The sequence below is a fragment of the Lepisosteus oculatus genome, chromosome 26, assembly GCF_040954835.1.
Source record: "Lepisosteus oculatus isolate fLepOcu1 chromosome 26, fLepOcu1.hap2, whole genome shotgun sequence".
In the NCBI taxonomy this organism is placed as follows: Eukaryota; Metazoa; Chordata; class Actinopteri; order Semionotiformes; family Lepisosteidae; genus Lepisosteus; species Lepisosteus oculatus.
The window spans coordinates 1,605,954-1,628,371 of NC_090721.1; the positions used below are offsets into that span (position 1 = coordinate 1,605,954).

Below are 22,418 nucleotides of genomic sequence, written 5' to 3' on the forward strand. Positions count from 1 at the left end.
TCATTGCAATGTTCTGAAACAAAAACATGAACAGGTGCAACTTACAGCAGAATTAATTGATCTCCCAACCTCATCATTAGGACTCCTTGATTTTGCATTCTTTTCAGAATTATTATTTAGCAAGTGTATCATCTTGATTGCTGCTAAGCAACAGCTTGTTATATGCAACTGAACCATAAAAAGCATACATAACACTGCTGTAACGATCTATACTGAGTCAAATTTGTAAATAAACTGAGCTTAATTTACTTTTGACTGTAAAGGAAACAGAGCAGTGGGGAAGTTACTGTAAATCAACATTACACAGACACAGAAACATCGTAAAGCTGAGCATTCAAGGAGAGAATCACTAAGGCATAAAAAAGCAATGAATAAGATGTCCGAAAGGCCTCCTCTGACCTGTAACTTTTCTTATTTCCTGATGTGACCTTTCACTCACAGACTTGTCATATTAATATGTCCTGGTCATATTCACATTCTTGATCTCTAAGGGTTAAAAATGCTTTTTTTGGCATTGCGTGTGTGTGTGCAGAACGGTGGGCTAATATTGAAAAGGTTCGTTAGCACAATGCACAGTCTCCTGCAAAATTAATTATGACCGGACAACACTATACAGTGATTGCAAAGGACATCTGTCATAGATGGGGGATGTGAATATAGACATGAAGAAGGGAGTGAGAAACGCCTCTCTCTGCAGCTGACATTTCAGAGCATCCAATATTTTATAAATCTGTACCTCGTCGTTGTCACAATTCATGCTCCCCAGATTAAAATGCAGCATTAGAAATTCAAACTGGGGGCAGTCGGACTGTCACACATCCCTACAGCCGCATGCTGCTTTGTTAGCCCGTCTTTGGTGATTTATGCTCTTTTTCTTTCCATTCATTAAAATAAACACTAGAATATGGAATGTTTCCAACAAGATGAAAAGGCTTAATGCCATTAAAGATATTATCTGACATTTGCCAAATAACTGAACACAAGCTCTTGTGTCGTATTGTGGATAGAGAGACTGTACTGTATATATTTAGAAATATACTAATTCTAACTTTTCCTTGACTTTTTGTTTTTCATGGGTGGTGCTGTATACTGTAGTTCTAAGTGCTGGAGGTCACCCGCGACACACACAACTATGAAAAAAATAATAGAAGAAACACAGGTGACTTTAAGCCCTTGTTTGTCTCACATACTGTACTAGAAGCTCAAGTGGAACAATAGAGCATCCAGAATCAATATAGTTCAGTTCACATTATGAAAGTTTTGTGTGACTTTAAAGGATCATGTAATATCAAGTGCAGCCTCAGAGCACTGTAGCCTTCTCATAAATGTGATGGAATTTATATTGTTAGGTTTGAGAGTGGCTGTAGTGCAATTAAGCTCGATTAATAACAGATGCAGTAGAACTGAGTGTTCCGGCTCTGAGTTTATCCTACCATTTACTGGCTGGTACAGTACAGTTAAATGAAAACAAGACAATACCCCAACCTGACCTCATGAGACCTGATGTTCTCAACATTCGTTTATACGTTAAATATAACACAGTGTGTAAGCCTTCATCAGACCATCCTCTGTTTGCACCATTAAGTGGAATCAAAGACATATGGATATGGTAAAACACAAAAAGAGTCAACACAATAATGCTGATGTTGTTATGGCCATTACAGCACTAAAACAGAAAGTTCACTTTGAGCCCTCTCTTAATATACCTGGACTATTCTTGGTAAAGGAGAGTTCTTGTCAGAGGCCGATGAGAAAACTCGGTTACGCTGACACACTGGATAAAAGAAAGGATTGATTTCTTGTCTTATTAGTGGTGATGGCTAATAAAATGGCACGTCCTTGAATTTCAGTCTCACAGGATCCTTCATTTTGATTTAGTGAGAGGATTGAATCTTCCACTGTGCATAGAAAAATAACTGGATAAAATAAACCTGGAGAGAAACATGAATGATTTACAGTTTGTCCCCACAGCCAATGGGTCTGTCTCAGGCGGTCACCACCTGCTGTACCTGTACCTGCCTAGACGCCAGCTGCTGTCAGGTTCAGTGGTAGTCTTTGGGGTACAGGAATGAGAACTGAGAGCTGATGTCAGGTGATTTCCTTTGTCCAGTTCATGAGAAAATAAGACAAGACTGACGGGAAGAGGCTGGGTTAAACAGTCCAGGTCCTACAGAATAACGGCCCTGTCCAGCAAAAAATACTTAGCAGGTCATCTTAAATCACCTGTTTGGAAAGATTAGGAATGCTCATAAGTTATTGATCAATGAAACCAGTACATTGTTCAATTAAGGGATCTGAAGTCCATGATGAATTAAGGGCCTTCACAGTGCTGTTCCAGATGATCTCTAAATTACTTAATTTAACGAATCACCTGCTTAATTCATCACAATTAATTTGAGTCCCAAGTTTCATGGAGAATATGTTCAACCGACCAGGCTTTAAAATAAATTAAATCGGGATGCTAAAATGCAAACACCATAAAAATGTTGACTGGAATGATGGATTGAAAATCCAACAGGAACAGGTAATAGCAGAAAAATTGTAATTACATGTTCCATGTTCCTGGACCATTGAGAAAGTGCAATGGTAGTTTATCAGTGGCACTGAGAGACTGGTTGACAAAGCCAGGAAAAAACACACACAGGTTTTCAGGGAATGCTACGTGGTATTTGAATTCCATTGTGATTACATAGCTCACTTCCCCTTCTGGGGTTATTTTAAGCATTTTTCTATATGAAATATATATAATTCAGGAGTGAACCGGAGGGGCTGGAGGGCTTCAATATTGGATTTTTTCCATCGGAAAAGGAGTGACTCAGATGCAAGTAGGTTTCTTTTAGCATTCCTTCCTGGAGTGAAATGACTGTGAGTGCGGTTGATATAATAGCTGTTGCTTGTTAGCGATCTGGCATTAGAAGTTGAGGAGTTTAGGTCTGTTACTGAGTTGTATTTAGTTCAGACTGTTAGCTGGAAATTGGAGGAAGAATTTAGCTTGAAAGTAGGTGTACTACTTTAAGGATTCAGAGAACAAATATAATATTCTGAAATTTAACTGCCTGGGAAGTGTTGATTGGCCAGATGAACGCTCTCAATTTGCTATATACCAAAGATGGTTTCTTACAGTGCCAGGAATACCCACAAGGACCCCACATCTGAAGGGGGGCACACCCAAGGGACAAGAAGGCCACTAAAGAGTGGTCAGAACAAACTAAACTTTATTTCTCTCTAACCCTATGAAATGACAAATACAAAAATGGTTTTCAAGCCTGTGGTTTGCAATGTATTGAACATGTGGAGCATCTTGGAAGACATTCCAGAGCTACATTTTATCTGTTAAAACTGGCAGAGAATCCAGATCCTCTTTGAAACAAAATCATTTACTGCTTATAGGATTGAGAGAGCACTGTGAGATGGAGGAGCTGGGTGGTTCACTGACGTGTGCACCCCTAAATACACAGAGCACCATCACAGCCAATGACAGAGAGAAGCTGGTCCCATTCTGTATAAAGACATCTATCCTGGCACCACAAACACCTCTGTTGCCCTCCAGAACCTAGAAAAAGACAGTCAAGACCTGGGAACTCAAGGCTGCAACTTCACATAGACAACAGCTTCAGTCAGGATCAATATTTGCCAAAAGCACATTATACAGAGAAGTGGAGATATTGGAGACTCAATTATCTAGAACAGTGCAAAGAAGATGAGCATCAGAGAACTTGAGTCAAAAACAGTCATCTGTTGCTGACATCATCCAACAAATAATGGAGGAAAGAACAAAACAAATTTAACAACCTTGAAAACAAGCTGATAAATAGAATCAAATTAGTGGTGTTCTGAGGGCTTCCGTCAGCACAACGCAAAGGTGAAAAACAGCTAACATTAATCTGTGAACAATTCACAGCTGAGGTGATGGTGTGCTGAAGAAGGCTTCATGTGTTTGACTACGCCTAACAAGACGAATATCAGCTGGCCTGGGGCAAGGATATACAGAGACATTCAAACACATTTCAATCAGAATGGAAGGGAGTACAGAATAAAAACTGCCAATCTTCATATGTTAATGGACCAAGCAAGTAACCATGTCCACCTACTGTAAATGCTAGTAGTGTCAGGAATAAAATTCAAGAAAATAACAGCTAATGCACTATTAACATTTGACTATGCTGTATGGAAACTACAGAAAACTTACAGATAGTGAAGATGAAAAACTCAGCACTAGGAGCATTTGTGCTCCAGAGAAATAGGAAAGATGGAAAGTGTTAGGATGTGGCACTATACTTGAAAAAGAGCTTCAAAGCACAAGAACTTGATGTACAGTAGATGCATCAAAGATCTCATAATCCGGTAAAACAAGACTTACAAAAAACGTCTAGAAGGAGTCATGTTCCCCCGGCTGCTGCTCTGCATGATCGTCACATAATCATCATCCTGCACCAGTTGCTGCGGAGACTTGGAGCACCTGGAGTCAGATTACAACCATGTCCGTACCTGGTGTTCCTGATACTTGGTCCTGACTGAGTTTCAACACTGAGCCCTGCAGCTGTTGCCTCCGTGTTTCCCTCTACTTGTTCCAGAGCTACACCTCGTTGGGAAACTGACCTCTGCTTGCTTGCTAACAACCTCTCGACTTTGCTGCTTACTGCAAACCGCTCGACTTTGTTGCTTACTGTGTGTTCCTCAGCTCTGGCCCCTGCTCATGTCTTCAACTTGTTTCTCAGATTCCCTATGGCTTGTTACATTCCAGTGTTTTCCTGGCTTTAGACGTAGAATGTTCTCGACTGGATTCTCCCTCCCTGCAGACTGAGCTTGCTACCCACAGTACCACACCTGCAGCAGCTCACTGTCAGGAAGAAACCTGCTACTCGACCCCACTGTCTGCGCTCCCTGCTTCCTCTAGTTCCAATATGCAGAGCTCTGTGCTGTTCCCTGCGTGTTGCTTGCTTGACTGCTTCTCATCCAGCAAGTGGGTTCTCCCACGTTCTGTAATGATGTGCTACTGAGGTGGGACCCGCAGAGTGATCCAGAAACAGCAGCAGCCAGGACAAGAAGGCATACTGTTAGGGGTTTGCTACAGATCGTCTAATTCACATATTTGTTGTATTTTAGTCTAATAAAATGAACAAAGTGTAAAAATAGAAGTGGTCATTATGGGTGAATATTTGTTCTCCGCACATTAACTGGGAAAAAGCACAAGGGAATATCATAAGTTAATGTCTGTCGTAATGTCTGTTCTTAAAGGTAAAGTGCTACAACAATAAGTGCACTCATACCCAGAAATAATCACACTTTAAGAACATGTCCTGGTTCACAATAAGTTATCTTTTTCATCTTACAACTTCTTACTTAATATTACTTACACCAATATGCACAGATGCAGATTAACAGATCCACATTAGAAAGTTAGCATAGCAATTTTAATGCCCATATCTGTGATTTGTTCATGATAAACTGACAGCCTGGCCACAGCCTGGCCACAAAGGTATATGTGTACCTGAGGACCGCATGTAATTAATGACACTTCTACTGGAAAGCTTGAAACAAGAGCTCAGGATATCATTGTAGCCACAAAGTCAAATTCAGTTAGTCCTTCAGGAATTTCACTTTAACCTCTAAATGTACATTCAGGATATTTTACTTAAAATATAACACTCTTTAAATAATATATTACACATGCAAATGCTGCTTTAACAATAAAAATGTTTTCTCTTTTCTTTTTATTTTCCTTGACGACTGGACACACAATTAGTCATACAACAATATGTCCTACCAAACCGAATACCTAAAAATGTACGAGAGCCATATGGTAAGTAGGAGGTAACAATTTCAATATTTTATACAGCGTTAAGTGTTAGGGTGAGATAAGGTACTATTTAGAAGACTCAGCTATTATAGTTTCAGAATGTACTTTTTGCTCCAAAAAAACATCACTATGATAAAAAGCTTCTATGGCCAATTTGAATTCACTTGTATTAAATGGCTTTTACTGTAGTTCTTTAACTTTATATTCTCACAAAATGATCAAAATATGCAAGTTAGGACCAGCACACCAACAGAGGTTAGCCAAGGGGCAGGTGAATCTGGAATCTGCCATCAATCAGGGAGGGTTGATTGGCTGTGGTTTGCGATGGTGAGGAGATGGAAGTCAAGCACCACCAGCAAGGGCCTCGCACTGTGTCGAAGGTCCGAACAAGCGACTGTGCTCCCACACAGCCGTACCCTCAGAATCCTCATCCCATTGCTTCTGCTCAGCCCCCTCTGCCAAACTGTACTCATAGGGGCAAAGTAAGGGATCAGAAGAACTGTAGATAAGCATGATTACATAAACGTACAAATAACATATCTCCTAATGTCAAGGTAGCCTTGATTAAAAGAAACAAACAGCTGGAGAGGGGGGAAAAGGCTGGAATGGGCAAGGAGTGCATTCTGCAGGGTCCGTTAGAGGAAATCAAGGTGATTCATCGCAGCCACACAGCGCAGCAACTTGCTGTCTTTCAGTGAAATCAATAGAAAAATGAAAGCCACTAAGTGCCTTTCAATCTTTCCCTCAATTATGACAGTTGCAACTGAGCTGGAACTCTGCAGTGCCGCAGAGAGAAAGAGCAGAGAAAAAAAAAAGCTTTGGAAACAGAACAAATACAAAGATGTGTTATAGCAGAGCTCTGAGTTACGTCAATGGTAGGCAGCGATTTTCATTTGGAAGATTGTCTTGGAGTGCCAAACTCTCTGTATACATGACCTTGGCCTGTATGATACCAAACGGAGAGCAATACAGGAAGAGCCATTCCTACCCTGCATATCCTTACAAATGACAGCCAGGGAGAGACGTTACACAAGGTGTAAACTACACCCAGCTGTACATTCTGGGAACAATTAACGAATGCATACCAATTAAGGAAGGTGCACAACACAGGCTTGGCTGCTTTATCCAAAAAGAGCTCCTCCAATCAGTGTGATCTCCTCAGCCAGGCCCTGTGAGGCTGGCAATGTGTCAAAATGTGAATAGCTGGATGGACAGGCGGGCCAGAGATCTGCTTCTTCTCATCCTCCCTGCGGGACACAGTCATTGCTGTGAGCTGGGGTTTAAGGAAACAATGGGCAATTCCACACTGAGTGGGTATAACATGAAAAAACCTTCTACAGCCACCACCACTGTATCCTTGAACGTGATACTGTACTCTGATTATTTCAGTCATGCCAGCTGTATAGTTAGTACTAATCAGAACACCGGCGTTAATAAGACTTTTAATGAGTCCACTTGATGATACAGAAATCAGGATAAGCTTAGGCAGTGTGGAAAACAATGTTGTAAAGGAGCTCAAATGCTTTAGCACAGTATTTTCCCCCATACAAAAATTCAGTCATCCTGGCAATATTAAAGAGGTATTTGAGCACTGCACCATAAAACATTAATGTTAAGACTCCAGGTTTTATATTTGTATTGTGTATCTCAAAATGCAGCAAATGATGCAGGCTATTTACACTAACAAGGAAACAGAGAAGTCGGTGTTAATATTTCAAGTTTCATGGCTCGCTCAGCAGCCCTTCAACCTTGTTTATTTTAGTTTTAATCATGTCAGATAACCTTGCATGACTCACATGTTTTCAATGGAGAATGTGTTTCCCGGTGCAAAAGCAACACTAGAGTTCTCTACCTGGAGCAAATAAAAACGTTCCTCTACCAGTTTATTATTGCAGGATTGAGGGATGGAAACACTTGTGTATTCCATTGTTCTGCTATCATTTTCTCTGTTGGGACTGTAAAATGTAAATGCATATTATAATATACAGTGTATAAAATTCAGTTACATTGCCATGTTGATGGACAGCTAAATGTACCAGTCCTCTTCAAAACAGTAATTGGTTTTTGACAGTTTATGAGAAGCTAAATCACCTAAATTGTGAGAGCAGCACTCGAAAACCAAGACAGAGCCGTTAACCAGTGATCAATGATTAGTTAAGAAGCTGCATAATTATTTGTTTTCTATGAAAATCAAGATCCATTCTCAGGTGTTTTATTTAGTATTGTTAAAGTAGCTTATACTAAGTGTATGAACTAAACTGCATGACTGGAATTAAATACCATCAAGACACATCCCAAATGTACAAGCAACATGTCAATTTAAGTGGTTCGCATGTCGAAAAAGGAAAAGAAAAATATTAGAACTAAATGAATGAGCGCCGTGATTAATCTCCAAAGGTTAGGGGAAAAACAGCATATTGAAAATAAATTATTGACCAGTGAGACATCACCTAGGAGCAGGGCAAACCTCATTATCTGTTGATTAATAACAGGCTATAGCTATAAGTGTAATAAATCATTTAGAACTACAAGAAACCTGTTTCCCCTCTTTGTTCTGTATAATTATACAGTCAACTGACGGCCGGTCTTTGGTTTTATACTCAAAAACGGCACACAGTTACCATTTGTTTAAATAGGAGGCTGTAATGCTTATAGTGTAACAAAAGACATTTATATTAAGTTTTTCATAGGTAATTTTCACAGATCACATTGGCTAATTTTGAAAGAACAGAACAAAACTTCATTCTTTGGATGTGTGCACTGCCCTAAACCAATCTGTATTGGTTCGTACGCAGGCTGGTAAGGGTTAACCTTTCTTATTTCGTTATCAATTCACCATTTCACAGAGAAGCAGGTTTTCTTTGAGCAGTTAGAGCACACTGAGCATAATGTTCTAGGCAGAAACCATGGAAAATAAAGTAAAAAGATAATAAAATTCAATACTGATGTTTATCATTAGGTACCAAAAGTAAAGTACATTAACTTACAGTACCTCCACACTATAATATTAAACAGAACACTGCATCTCTCAGAAGAACTGCTCTGGGCTCAGAGGACAGTCTGATACCATCAATCAAGTGGCTCGACCATAAAAAACAGATGATTAACTTATATATTATAATATTAATAAAAAATAAGGGAAAACTTTGCTTAGAAGATGGATGTGCTGGTGCAAGGGCCCATTTTATTGTGACTGAGAAGACAATAAAGAAACAAAGAATAAAAAGTCAAACTGACATTCCCAGTAAAGTAATAAAGATTCTGGTCACAGGTTAGAAATATTTCCTTAAAACAAGCATGTCAAGGCACCTATCAAAAGACAAACTGAACAAATTGGGCAGAGGCACCCTGGTTCACCAGCTCTGACTGTGCAAATGAGGACTAATTGGCCGTCTGGGTGGCAGACAGAGCCTTCTCTCCTGAAAGCTGTGAAAAGAGGGTCTGCGGAAAACACAGCTGAGGAAGCGCAATATTTAAAAATACAACCTCCCTGTGATAGCCTGTAATCAGAAGGCTTGTCAACACTGACAGGGAGGCTGTAATTAAGAGCTCTGGTACCCAGCACAGCCAGGTTTGTGCTATCCAGGCCAAACAAAATTGTGCTGAAAATAGTTTTCTTTCGGTTCTGAAGCACCTGCAGCACAGATTACATGAACCACAGACAGGTGCAATACTACTGAGAGAGGTCTGTAGATTTAAAAGGCTTCTGCTGTGGTCTGTATTGTCTGTGAGTGAGTGCCAAGGATTTCACTCCTTCAGGAGTGGGAGTAGGAGACCTGTAGGGCTTCAGGAGTGACCATTAATGAATAACAAGACTTCACAGATTACAAATGAGCTTTTGAGTGGCTTTACAGGACATTAATTAGGGTGAGAACCTCTTAACTAATGTACACAAAATGACCACAGGACAGAGAATATAGCAGCCTGTATTTACTGACCGTGGACGCTTGGTATACAAGGTCACGACACTATAGAACAGAGCTTTGACCTTCCTAAAACTGATTGTCCTCAGGTCTCTCTGACAAATACTATGAGCATCTTGGAAGCCAAAGAAAACTGGGAAGCTATAGCATTGCATAATACGTTTGGAAAGGACATACAAACTCTTAAGGAAGGTCAGAATCAATGAGGTACTTAAAGAGCAAGTGGGAAAGATTGAATCAGTACACATGTCTGTGTCTCTCCAAAACATGTACAACTTGGCTTTCACAGGTTTAAAGTGCTTTTACTCCTGGAGGAACCTGATGAAGAGCAGTTCAATTGGAACAGATATGTTAAGGGAAGTAACATGACACAAGCTATGTCATGTGGAAATGAATGCATGTGAGGAAAGGTATTTGCTCTGCAGCTATTCCTATAATTGTGGATGGCTGGGAGAGAATAGTATACACTGTGTAGTGACATGAGGATCCATTGATGTGAATTATCACATTATATTAAAAAAGGACTGAGAATTGTAACACCAAATCCACAACAGAATAAATTACCACCTAAATGTGGTATCATAACTTTAACTTCAGAATCAACCATTCGCAAAAATGATCACACCGTTAGAAGACTTAAGTAAACAAAGGTACAACCTAGGAATGCTTTATTGTTTCATTGAAGAAAACTGAAACTGCAAACCCACTGGTGAATTGATTACCTGAATCTGGTGTGCCCGTGCACATTCATTGCTCAAAATACGTCTGGCAGAAAGATCAGATTTAAGGCAAAGAGGCTTACTCCTCTGAGTTTACTCCTCTAATTTCCATCAATAAAACTTGAGCATGTTCGTTAAACAGGCTTCAGAGCTCATGCTGGAATGAAGACAGGAAGCTGCACTCACTCAGAGAGGGCCTGCTGTAGTCCGTGTCATAGTCTTCAGGACAGGTGTCTCTTTGGCCAGTGTCTGTGCTTCCCAGGATCCCACTGCGGTCACTCGCCAGGCTGGAGCGGCTCTCAGAGAGGGTGTGGCTGGAAAGGAGGCTGCCCAGCAACTTGCCGGTCAAGCTAGTGGGTGTTGCGGTCACACCTCCACTGGACACTGCAATGAAACAACCTGTTAGCTCTCACCCTGCAAATATTTATGTAGTAAATAGTACATTGCAGTAAAATAAAGTCTACAAACAAGAGGAGACAATTAAGTCCATATAGCTCGCTGGTTTAATTTAAAAACATTTGCTACTGTATATACAGTACAGTATGTACATGATACAGAGTTCTCTGTGTGGGCTGGAGAGTGCGATGCCAAAAATGACAAATGGTTTCAGTTGCACTGAGAGCCCAACAGATAAACTGATAAGTATATGTGACTAAATATATCACATTTATGCAGGAAACAGGAACACAGAAGGAAATCGGTAAATACTCTAGCTTATGAAAAGGAACAGACAATAAGGGCCGAACGGAGGGTATATATCCTGACCTCAAGAAGATTTGCGGTATCCTTTTCACTGTAATTATTTAATTAAAATGAATTAGCTGTAAATGAAAGCTTGTTTGAAAGGGCCCACTGTACACAGGCACTGTGTTACTGCCTGAGGCCCACTGTGTCGCAGAACAGCCTCTGCTGCAGGTCGGCTCACCTGGGTCGTCAGGCTGCCTGCCACTCTGGGTGCTCTTGGAGCTGGTGGAGGCCTTGTCCTCCAGGCTGGAGGAGCTCCGCTCAGAGTCGCTGTCACTGTCGCTGGAAACCACTGGACAGAGAGACACAGAGCATCAAATCGTTACAAGCAATAGCAGTCCACTTGACTCATCTATGTAGCTCCTTCAGTTGCTAACACCTGATTGATCTGAGGATATCTTTCATCTGGTTCTTGACAGAAGCCAGGATATGAGCTTCACCCTCATGGCTGGGACTTATTTTTCATTTCTGGCTGTTTCTGATTCTGAAGAAGTACAATGACTTTGAGTTTATGAATACTTAATTCAGGTCTCCTTACAGTCTCTATTTAAGATTAAAGTAATTTAGATCTTTTATTGTGTAAAATAATGCCATCTCTTAAGCACGGGGATGCATTTGGATGCTCGTCTTGCTTAAAGGATCACTTCCGCAGTTCACTTGTTACATGACTCATGCACCTAAGGAAATGTTAACATTGCACAACTGCTTTGTCCAGCTGGGATGAAGTGATCTGTGGCCAGATCACCATTTTACAGTAAGTACAGTATAACACCACATTTCAAAATCAAGTCAACCACTTACTGTAGGTTAGGGAATCCAATCTGTAATGCCCAATTGATAAGGGTGTGTAATTCCAGAAATTCTCTTAACACCACTATAATTGAAAAAAGTGATTAATTCAGAGGGAATGAGTGTACCCAAGCACTCCACCATATTACAGGCCCACCAGAATCCTTCACTGACCGAACCAAGCACTCAGGGCTGTCTTTCACACTCACTGAAGTCTCCAGCAGGCATGCTCATCGTAATTATACAGTAGGCATCCAGGCCTGCCCAGCATTTTTAGACCTCATTAACATGAGCCACACCTGTGTGGAAGCACTTGTTTCAGTAAGCTTGATGTCACTCATTTCCCCAGGCTGCTCCATTGTTTTCCATTGTCTGCTCCTTGTTATATATTAGTATTAGAACCATACGTTTCTTGTTTCTCTAGCTTCTCATTGATTATGTTTCATTAGTTTTTTTCCTTGTGTTGCCAGCTCCCTAAGGAACAACATACATTATGCTTTAACGTTAATTCACAGTCCTTTAATAATTTAAACCTGTCAACACATCACAGATGAAAATCAAATCAAATGAAAATTCGACTTGAGCTGGAGAAAGAAATCCAGCACCTCAGAGGGTTTGAACGATTTCAAATGCATTCAGCCTTCCGATACAATGAAACTTAAAGTGCAAAACAACCGAAAAAGTATGAAAGTGTACATTCTGAATTTGTTGCATATACAAAAACAACAAAAAAACTAAGACAGTCAGCAGTGCAAATAAACATCCAAATAACGGAATATTGTACTGAATACACAATGATCAAATCCGTTTATAGCATGTATAATATGTTGAAAATAACGGCTGTTTATCTACAGTACTCATGTTTTCTAGTCACATTGTAATGTTTACAGAAACAACTGAAAGCAACTGTGATATCCACTAGATATCAAAGGAGGCTGAGCACAGAGGTAAAACACTCAGAAATATGTCACAATGGAACAAGTTGGAGAAATATCTCCAGATCTATGGTAAAAGCTCTACCTCCATGACTCTAGTGATGGCTTTGCAGCCATTGCCCAGAAGCTCTAGGCTATTTGAACAGTTGCCACTGGACCAGGAAGAGGACATACTGTATGTTTCAATCACGTGCAGTCAGAATTAGGAGGCTGATCCAAACTTATTGCTCAGCTTATCTTCACAAATTCTGGCAGAGTCAGGTCCCACTGGCTCCAATGCTACAGGCCAAGGTTGACCTCATGAACCTGGTGTCTGCGGCTCCATGACAACATCACAGGAATAGACACGAGTCTTCCAAGCAGCAACAAATCGACTCCCAGGTCAACTCGTCCAATATGGATGAAACAAAATGGAGTTTTTGGGCAGTTTTATCAGCTGCATGATTTAAAAAGAAAAAATAATGTAATCTCTTCTGTGAAGGGTGGGTTTGCTTACTACTAGGCTACAGGAAATGCCTTCTCTGTGTTATCAAAATCAAAGCAGGATTAATGAAATACTGATTGCTGGGATGTGAGAAATTGTGATCACCGTATATTTAGAAAAATCTGCAATTGTTTTTAATAATTTAATTTTTATAAACTCCAGTCTTATAATTTTTCAATGTTGTCTTTTGTTTTGCTAAAATTATTTTTCAGCTACATTGCATCAATGGTGTGGAGAACTGTCACATGTCAAGTGTAGGGCTGTGGAGCTTTTGCTGACTTTGAGCTTTGATTAAACTTCTCTGAAATGTGAATCACGTCTTACGAGTTTACTGCTGATCAACAGCGGCAGACAAAACACCTACAATTTGCTAACTTTCTTTGTCCACATAAATAATGCATGTGGGATGTGTCCTCTGACAATTTTAAAGTGTGGTTTCACACACTAAGGCTTGAAAGTCTTGAGGATATTCTCTGACAAGACTAAGACTGCACATTCTCTGCTGCCTCATGAAATGACAGATAAACTATTTCAATTCTTTTTATCTTAAAGGATCACTATGCTGCCCGCACGTTTGCACACTGTTACATGGGTCCAAAGCTTAAAAGAAATCCATAATGCTCATCAGTTTTTCATATCCTTCTCTCCATTTTCTCTCCCTTAACTTCTGGAGAAAGATTTAAAGAAAAAAACTGTTCAACAGGTGATAGGAAAACTCTTGGGTTTGCACGATACAAAACAGGTGAAAGGTCTGAAGAGTGGATTTTTATCAGGAGCCCAAATACTCATATTATTGTACATGAGGTAGATGTTTATACAATACAATATTGCGAATTCTCCAGCAAACCCTTGGGGAAGCAGTTAACATTTTATAAACAGACTGAAGTTTGACCAACCTTCAAGCTCCTTCCCCTAAACAAGCAGAAAGTGAAAGCGGCAAGATTTTCTGACAAAAACTCCTACTTCATTACTGTCATAATGAATGTTCCTTTTCATTTAGCAGAAGGAGAAAATAAATACATTTCTGTAAATTGTCTTTTGCTTTACATGCCGTAGAGTTTTACATTCATTTCTTTGGTTGAACAACTAAGCTTCATAATGTCTGTGGGAGACATGGTGGTGTGGCAGAGCAGCTGCTTCACAGCGCTGGCGAACATTTTGTGTGGAGTTTCTCCTCCGCTACCAACTAATTAATACTAATTAAACCCTTGGGTCCACATGGGGTTTGTCCAGATGCTCAGTTTTCCCCCCATGACATGCAGGTCAGGTCTGATTGGCTACGCTGAACTATCCCACAGGGTCTGACCAAGTTCCCGTTGCCCAACACTATCTGGATAACACGCACCTACTCCAAAACCACCTGTTCCGGCTGCACCTTTAAATCCTGCAGTGCTGCAACCTCTGTATTGCTGCTAAATCCGCTCTCATATCGTATCACTTTCAATTCATTTACTGTAAACTGTACCTACAGAGCTTCCAATTCAATTGCAATATCTCTGTACGACGCATGGTTTGTTTCACATTATTGTTTTATGTTGAACTACAGTATTGTATTAACTGGTTCTGCTGATACAACAATACAATATATTAATTCTAGTTCTTTCGCTGATGGATTATTGTAAGTCAATGATCACCTTGCACACAAGTCTCTGGGTAAAGGCTTTTACTGTTAATCTTTGCAATTTTTAGCTACAGTAATTCACAATTACTCTCCAAAGTGGCAGATGTCTTTGTTACACTGAAATTCACGGTGATTGAAGTCATATTCTTATTGACCTTGCACGGGCACAAAGGTGGCGCAGTGGCCAGCATTGCTGCCTCACAGTGCTGGAGCCCTGGGTTCAGTTCCTGGGGATCTATCTACCCTGTGGAGCTTGCATGTTCTCCCCAGATTTTCATGGGTTTCCTCTGGATGCTCCTGTTTCATCCCACAGTACAAAGACACACTGGTAGGTTAACTGGCATCTAGGGAATTTGGCCCTGACGGGAGTGTTTGTGTTTGTGTGTGTTCTGGGACGGAACACATCCTGTCCAGGATACATCCCGCCTTGCACCTGCTGCATGTTGGAATAGGCTCTGGCTTCCCTCAGCTCTGTAGCGGATAATGCAGTTGGAAAAGGGATGGCTGGATTCACTTTGCTTCATCTTAAGAATTACCATTCGGAATCTTTAACAGCGAGAAGGAACTGAATCAACGATACTCATTTCCGCTGCTTTGCATGAGTCTGTGCGTTCCTTCCGCCCTGCAGTCCATTCGGAGTTGATCCTGTGCCCTCAGCAAGGTAAGAGCAGGGCTAGACTTGAAAAAGGCCCAGCCCCAGCTCGATCCCGGGGGAGAGCAGATGGATTGCACCGCTCATCGCTGGTGGGATTTACAGGCGATTGGAAGCGACGCAAGAACAAGTGGAGCGTCTCAGCGAAATGCAAACCAATTCCGCATCTTCTCGGCCTGTCAAGGGCACAGTAAGTGCTTGTCATGTCCAATCCAGCCTCTGGAATCGCAAGAATCTACTGAATAGAAAATAGGGAAAAAAACCCAAACTACTTGAAAAAGAAATTGCTGACACCACAGAAGCCTCAACCTCTTTATCTTGTTACTCAGGTATTTCACATTCGCCGTGCTATTCCTTACCCTAATCACACACCACATTCCCCACTTTCTCTACATCACTGTTCCAAGTCATCCTGTCAGGACAAAGGGGTTTTAACTGGCCTGCTAGCATGAGGGTATCATCTGTGTGTTTTTTCAATGTTTCAATTTTGTGAACATGTTCTCCTTTAAATCAGGCGTGTGGTTTTATTTTCTAGTTAGTAGTATGCTGCCCAGAAAAAAGGCACTGTTAATACAGTAGATATTAACATTATTGGATGCATTTCTAAAACAAATGAACATTTCTGGATACATACATTAATGAATCTGACCATTTTGAATACATGGGTAGCTAAAAGTAAACTACAGTAAATCACTTTTTTAGGATTGATTTATATCTAGCAAGTGGAAGAAAATAGAATATAGAGCATTATTATTATTCAATAAACACAATTTTGGGGAAAGATTACATAATTAATAATTTCTTAATAATTTATTAGTGCGCAGGTAACTTTGCTTTGATAGAACTGAGCTTTCCTATGAAAGATCTGTAGTGATGGCACTATAGATGAAGACAAGTGCTCTGTAATGAAACACAGTACTAGTCACACACAGATCCCCCCAATTCTGTCATCCACACCAAATATGTCTAGTCTTAAAAGACACAGGTGAAGTCAACCCAGAGAAATGCTTAGAACCAACAGTGAAATAAGGATCTGTGGACTCAAATTAAAGTACGAAAGGGAGTATTTAGATCTGAAAATCTGTGGCATTACTTTATATAAAATAAAATGTCTGGAACAACACATTACGCAGCTATGATGTCCAAGTAGATTATCTGAACGTTCTACAATATCTTTGTATTTTCTTTTATTATATGAGTATATTGGTGTTAAAAAAACAACTGAACAGTTAAAAGCTTTTATGCACAATATCCAATTCTTGTTTTTATAACAGCTGGATGACAACATATATAAAACATTTTTAGATGTTAAAAAATCATCCAGAACTAATCCTAACAGTCTCAATTTAATACTTCTAAAATGTTGATTTAGGTAGAAATGGAAGACTTAGAATACATGCCATGTTACACGAATTGGTACTTTTACTATATTTCCTACAGTTGCAGATTCAGACAAGATACACGAACAGAAAATAATGATCCCAAACACATCCTCTTATCCTGAGAAAGGGGAGGTCCAATACTATTGAGCTCCATTATCTCTGAAAACTCGCTAATTCTCCACTCTGCAAAAAAATCAAAGCTAAAAATAAATCCTAGTTCAGTTAGTCAACTTCTGCATTGATCTACACCATCTTTCTTGCAGGTTTGTTTGGGATTTTTTTTCTTACAATTAATTAAATACAAAACTGCAGAAGCTGAACTGAGGGGAGAGGAAACTGAGGATAATTAAAAAGACCCCCCTGTCTATACATTACATTAACTGTGTAATGTAACACAGTTAGAAGATTTTTTTTTAGTTGTATTTTCATGTTCTTTAACTTATTCTTGTCTACCATGTGGCCAATTTCCACACATCCTTTTCATCATAAATTACAGGCCTTGACAGACATTTCAATCTTTCAGGACTGCCTGTGGGCATTTTGTTTAAATGTGTGCTTTTTTAAACTTTAAACCCACTTTACAAATGTAACATTAAAACCCACACAAGAAAATGACAGTTGCCACTGGCATTCGTTTCTGCCTCTCGAGTTGGTTTGCTTGGTCTGGTATTGGAGCAGCTTGAGATGATTGAATAGAGGCAATATTAGCAAGGCATGCACCAGCAAACGTCCCTATTGATCAATAACTTTTCATTTTATTAGATAAGCACTGGGCAGCACAGCTAGAACTGCTGCCTCACAGTACTGAGGTCCTGGCTTCAATTCTGGACTTGGGGTGCTATCTGTGTGGAGTTGCCATGTTCTCCCTATGTTTGCATAGCTGTTTGCCAGGTGCTCCGGTTTCCTTTCTCAGTCCCTCAGTCCAAAGACATAGCGGTCAGTTAACTGGCCACTGTGAAAACTGGCCGTAGTGTGAGCGCGTCTGTCTGTGTCTGTCTGTCTGCCTGCATCCTGGTCAGGATGTATCCTCAAACTGCTAGAGAAAATTATCCTCTGAAACTCGTTTCCATCAAGTTTCAATGACCCACACCCTATATTGAAGAGAGAAAACATTTTTTTTACTATTTATTTTCACCAGGAAAGTAAAAGAAATGAAAAATTAAATCAGAGAAATTTGTACACTCATTCTTTAAAAAACAAAAATTGATGAGCAGCTACTGTATTTTGTTAATACCGTATTCAATGAGTACACTTTTATTAGGTTAATGTCCTGCTTATAAAAGAGTAAAAGTGCGTACAGTCACTGCATTGATCGGATTACAAATAATTAAAATTGTTGATTTGTAATGAACTGCAAAGCCTGGCTTGTGTCATTTTTTCCCTTAATTATTTAACCAGATGGCAACTACAGCTGGTTTGGGATCTGATCATGACGATGCAAGGAAGAGCGATGCTTTTTTTGAGTAAGGGATTCTAATAATGGGCAGCAAAATATCAGTACTAAGAAAATTGTGGACATACTGTACTGTACTGTACAACTCTTTCAATCCTTTTTATTCCAAAGCCAGGATGACTTCTGCCCCAAAATCAAACAACAGGAAGTATTAATCTAATACCATTAGACTGAAATGAAACTAAAATCTGGATCCAAACAAGCACACAATATCAAGTACTGTTGTGAATACAGATGGGTTGAAATTTGTGCTTCATTTGAGTCTTAATTTCACCATCTCAATCATGTTTAACAGCCCTGGCAGCTCCAAAACAATGCAACCAGTCTCTCCTTTCTTTTCTTAAATCTATTAGAGAAGTGCAAAAACTAAAACAGATTGAAGTAAGAAACCTACATGCCTTATTCATCAACAAAGGACAATATACAGTAAGTTAAGTGTCAGAACACAGGGGAAAGCTATCAAGATCAAACAATGCTTGGCAACATGGAATGGCTGTATTCAATGTGATTAGGTGCACCAGAGTTTATTCACTGGGCCTGCTTTAGACAAGCACAAGCAATGGCAGAGGCAATGGTTAGGGGGACGTGCTAACAGAGCATGCAGGAGCTATAGACCTAGAACTGACTGTCAAGAAGAAAAGGGTGGATGATGAACTTCTTCTGAATAGTATGGGTACACTTTGAATACTTTTAAAAAACCTTTCAAAATGGTTAAGCAACTTACTGTTGCTGCACGACTGTAGTTAGAACTACAAGAAGTTCAGTTAGATCTCCAGAGGTCTTTCCTTTTTCAACTGTGTTGAGTTTGGCTGTGTAAAAAAATGCTGGGCCCCCATGTTTTGTACCCCAAGACCATCCATGTACCTAGAAGAACGCAGGTGACTCACTCCTCAGTGTTACAGTGTGTAAAACATTTTATTCTTTATTTTTTATTGGCACACAACAATAGTTGGTGGGATGTGCTTTCAGTATGGCAAGAGAACACTGATGGAGCAGATATACAACAACATACAACATTAAAAACAAATTGAAATTGAAATGAAAAGAGAAACAGGACACAATCATGATCACGTGCATACAGAAATATTAACCTTAAAGGACATGTAGTAAACACAATTGTAAATATGGACAGCCATATTTAGACGATCATATTTTTGTAAGCATGAGGTTAAAAGGCAAAAGTGCAAAACAAACAATCAGAGCTTGCACTGTGAGAGGCCTGATGCCCGCCATCCTGGGTATATTTGTTTTATTTCATTACTTGGTTCTAACGTTAAGTTACAAAAATGTTAAAAAAGAACATGAGTGCATCTACATTTGGTCAATCACGGTATTAACTATCAGGTCCATAAATACTATTTCAAAAACAGTATAATGCTATTCAGAAGTATCCATAAGATACTGATTTATTGCCCTTGCCTTCAAGTTGATTGCTGCCAAGTCCTGTGGCCTTCTCCCTTTACCAGAGTTGACTGAGGAGCACAGCTTCTCAGATCCCTCAGGAAGTGCTTTCATTTCCAAAGTTACTTTTCTGGCACAGTTTAGCAATAATGCTTAATTTGTGAATCAATGTCTGTTCAGGCACTCTACGGAGCAATAAAACAGGTCAGACTGTGGGTACGAAGTCATTATCCATTTCAAACACTCAGCCATCAAAACAACATTAAAAGACACTGAGGCAAATAAACATTTTCAAATGGTCGTTTTCCCACAAGGACTGCAGTGGTGCTAGCTTTATGAATTATAGGCCATCTTGAGATTTTTATTTCATGTGCCAATGAGAACTAAATCGCTTAAACCTCATCGGGGACAGTTTTTAATCTAGACCTGTTTCTGTCCACACAAATTTAGTAGACAGCCAGCTATGGGTTTAACGACAAATATCATTGGGGACCTCTTCTCTGTGTTTTATTAATCATTTTAAAACGGGAACTGTGCTTTCGAAAGGGCAATTTACATAATTGCCATTCTTGAAAGATTCCAAGTTTCTTCCCATTTTTCACTATCAGAGCAGATTATATCATGCTATTTCTTCTGTCTATTAACTCTAAACTCCCAATCCTCAAATCTGCAGTGGCAATGCACCATTTATTCATTTAATTCTTGCTCTTGAACGTACAAATGATCTGTCAAGCTGTCTCTCCACTTCCTGTTCTTAGGTTTCAAGCACTGTTTGATGTTGACAGTGAAACCTGTAAGGAAACCACTTTAGAAACTTCTGCATTTAACAGGGATTGAATATAGTAAAGACTGTTAGGATTCATGCAAAATATCAATAACAATACAGACTGAAAAACTGATATTCACTAGGTCAGTTGTGTGCTGCACCCTGAGAATATATGACCCCATTTAGCCAATGGCCTAGCTAGGATTTAAGCTGACTATCTCAGGGCTATGAAAACTCATTCTGCTCTCAGAGGGAAGGCTTGTATCATTTTATAGCCACCCAAGAGCATGAAATACTTTGGCTGTGACTCTTTCAAATTATGGTATACGAATTCAGACTAAATTACAGGAGAATTAAAAGCCTGCTATGCCTGTGTTGGGCATCCAACAAGCATATCCAACAACTGAAATGAGAAATAAAACATGAGAATTGAAAAAAACAATCAAGGTTTTACAAAATAATCTTTTAGACTTTTTGATTTAATGTTCTAATTTACATGGAAAAAGCCTGGAAAAATTGTTTCTCAACACTGACAGTGGTTATGTTCCACATAAGGTAATATTCTTCCCAAAGAACTGACAATAACCTTTCTCAGTGCCAAGAATGCTTTAGAAGTCCCAGGGCTTTTTGTCCTAATGTTTTCAAGCATTTCTAATTATTCACAAATTGCTACCAAGACTCCCGGAATTTGGACATAAACTACTTAGTATCTATGACAACCTCTTAAACCACAGTGAAGCAATGCTAATGAGTTTTAATATCAGTGATTGCTACACTGGACAAAAAACAATAAAGTGCACACTGAGTGAGAGTAAAGGGTACTTAATTATTTTGTGTCATAGACCATTATACAATGTGTAGAATGTAATTGTAGTGATTTTTTATGTTGCACACAGCTACAATGAGTTTTGCATGGCAATATGAAGGGCTCAAAATATACACTGACATATTTTAATTACACAATGCACTTTTGTGAATTTCCTGTAATTTTTCCAAATTATGGCACTCTTCCACCGCAGTAGTGTAAAAGACCATTCTGAGGTCATTTAGGCAATAAACAAGTACAGTACTTTCCATGCATTGACAGAATGTTCCACAAGGCTGGGTGGCAAACTTTGATTTAATGATTAGGAGGACATCAATGCTGTGACCAGAAAGCTGAGACAGGACTTCCAAAAATGCTAGCCAATGCCAAACTGAGATTACAAATGGGAAAAAGTTAACTGGGTATTCATTTGTTTCTAACAAAAATACAATTTTTAGGTCCACATAATTGAGTACATGTTCAAAGAAAAAATAATCAATGATTATTCTCGCGAGGAATGTTTTTGTGTGTGAACACTAGTGATTTGATTTGTCAGCACATAAAAAAACAAGTCATCTAACAGTTGGGGAATGTTTTGAGTCACTTATTGCAGAATTCAATAACCTAGAGCTACTGTAGCTATTTAGTTCTCAACGAAAGGGAATCCTCTGCTGTTCTAGAACATTAAAGAAATGTGCCGACCGTTTCAGTCACTTCCCAGAGAGGGTCAACTTGCTCTATTAAAGCCTCTATCGCTATTGGCCACCCTTTCTTTACTCCCTCAAGGAGGATATAAATCGGTATTATTGCATTACAGAGAATTACATTCTAGGGTAGAGCGTCAATAAAAACTGTTCTGCTTCAATTCAGGTGTGCTAAATAATTCTCATCCACTGCATGTTGATGCTTCTGCGTGCTGGTGTGTGTGTCTGCGTGCTCGTGTG

At 39.5% G+C, this 22,418-nt stretch overlaps 1 protein-coding gene across 3 annotated transcripts in view; it reads right to left on the minus strand.

The window, feature by feature from the left end:
• doc2b (double C2-like domains, beta) overlaps positions 1 to 22,418 on the minus strand; it is a 218,429-nt gene that overhangs the window by 145,905 nt on the left and 50,106 nt on the right. For all 3 annotated transcript variants that reach the window (XM_015367828.2, XM_069184231.1, XM_006640820.3), the window contains exons 8-9: positions 11,368 to 11,478; positions 10,629 to 10,826 (exon numbers count right to left, since the gene is read on the minus strand). In XM_015367828.2, the coding sequence (XP_015223314.2) occupies positions 10,629 to 10,826; positions 11,368 to 11,478 (309 nt within the window). The remainder of the gene's footprint in view (positions 1 to 10,628; positions 10,827 to 11,367; positions 11,479 to 22,418) is intronic.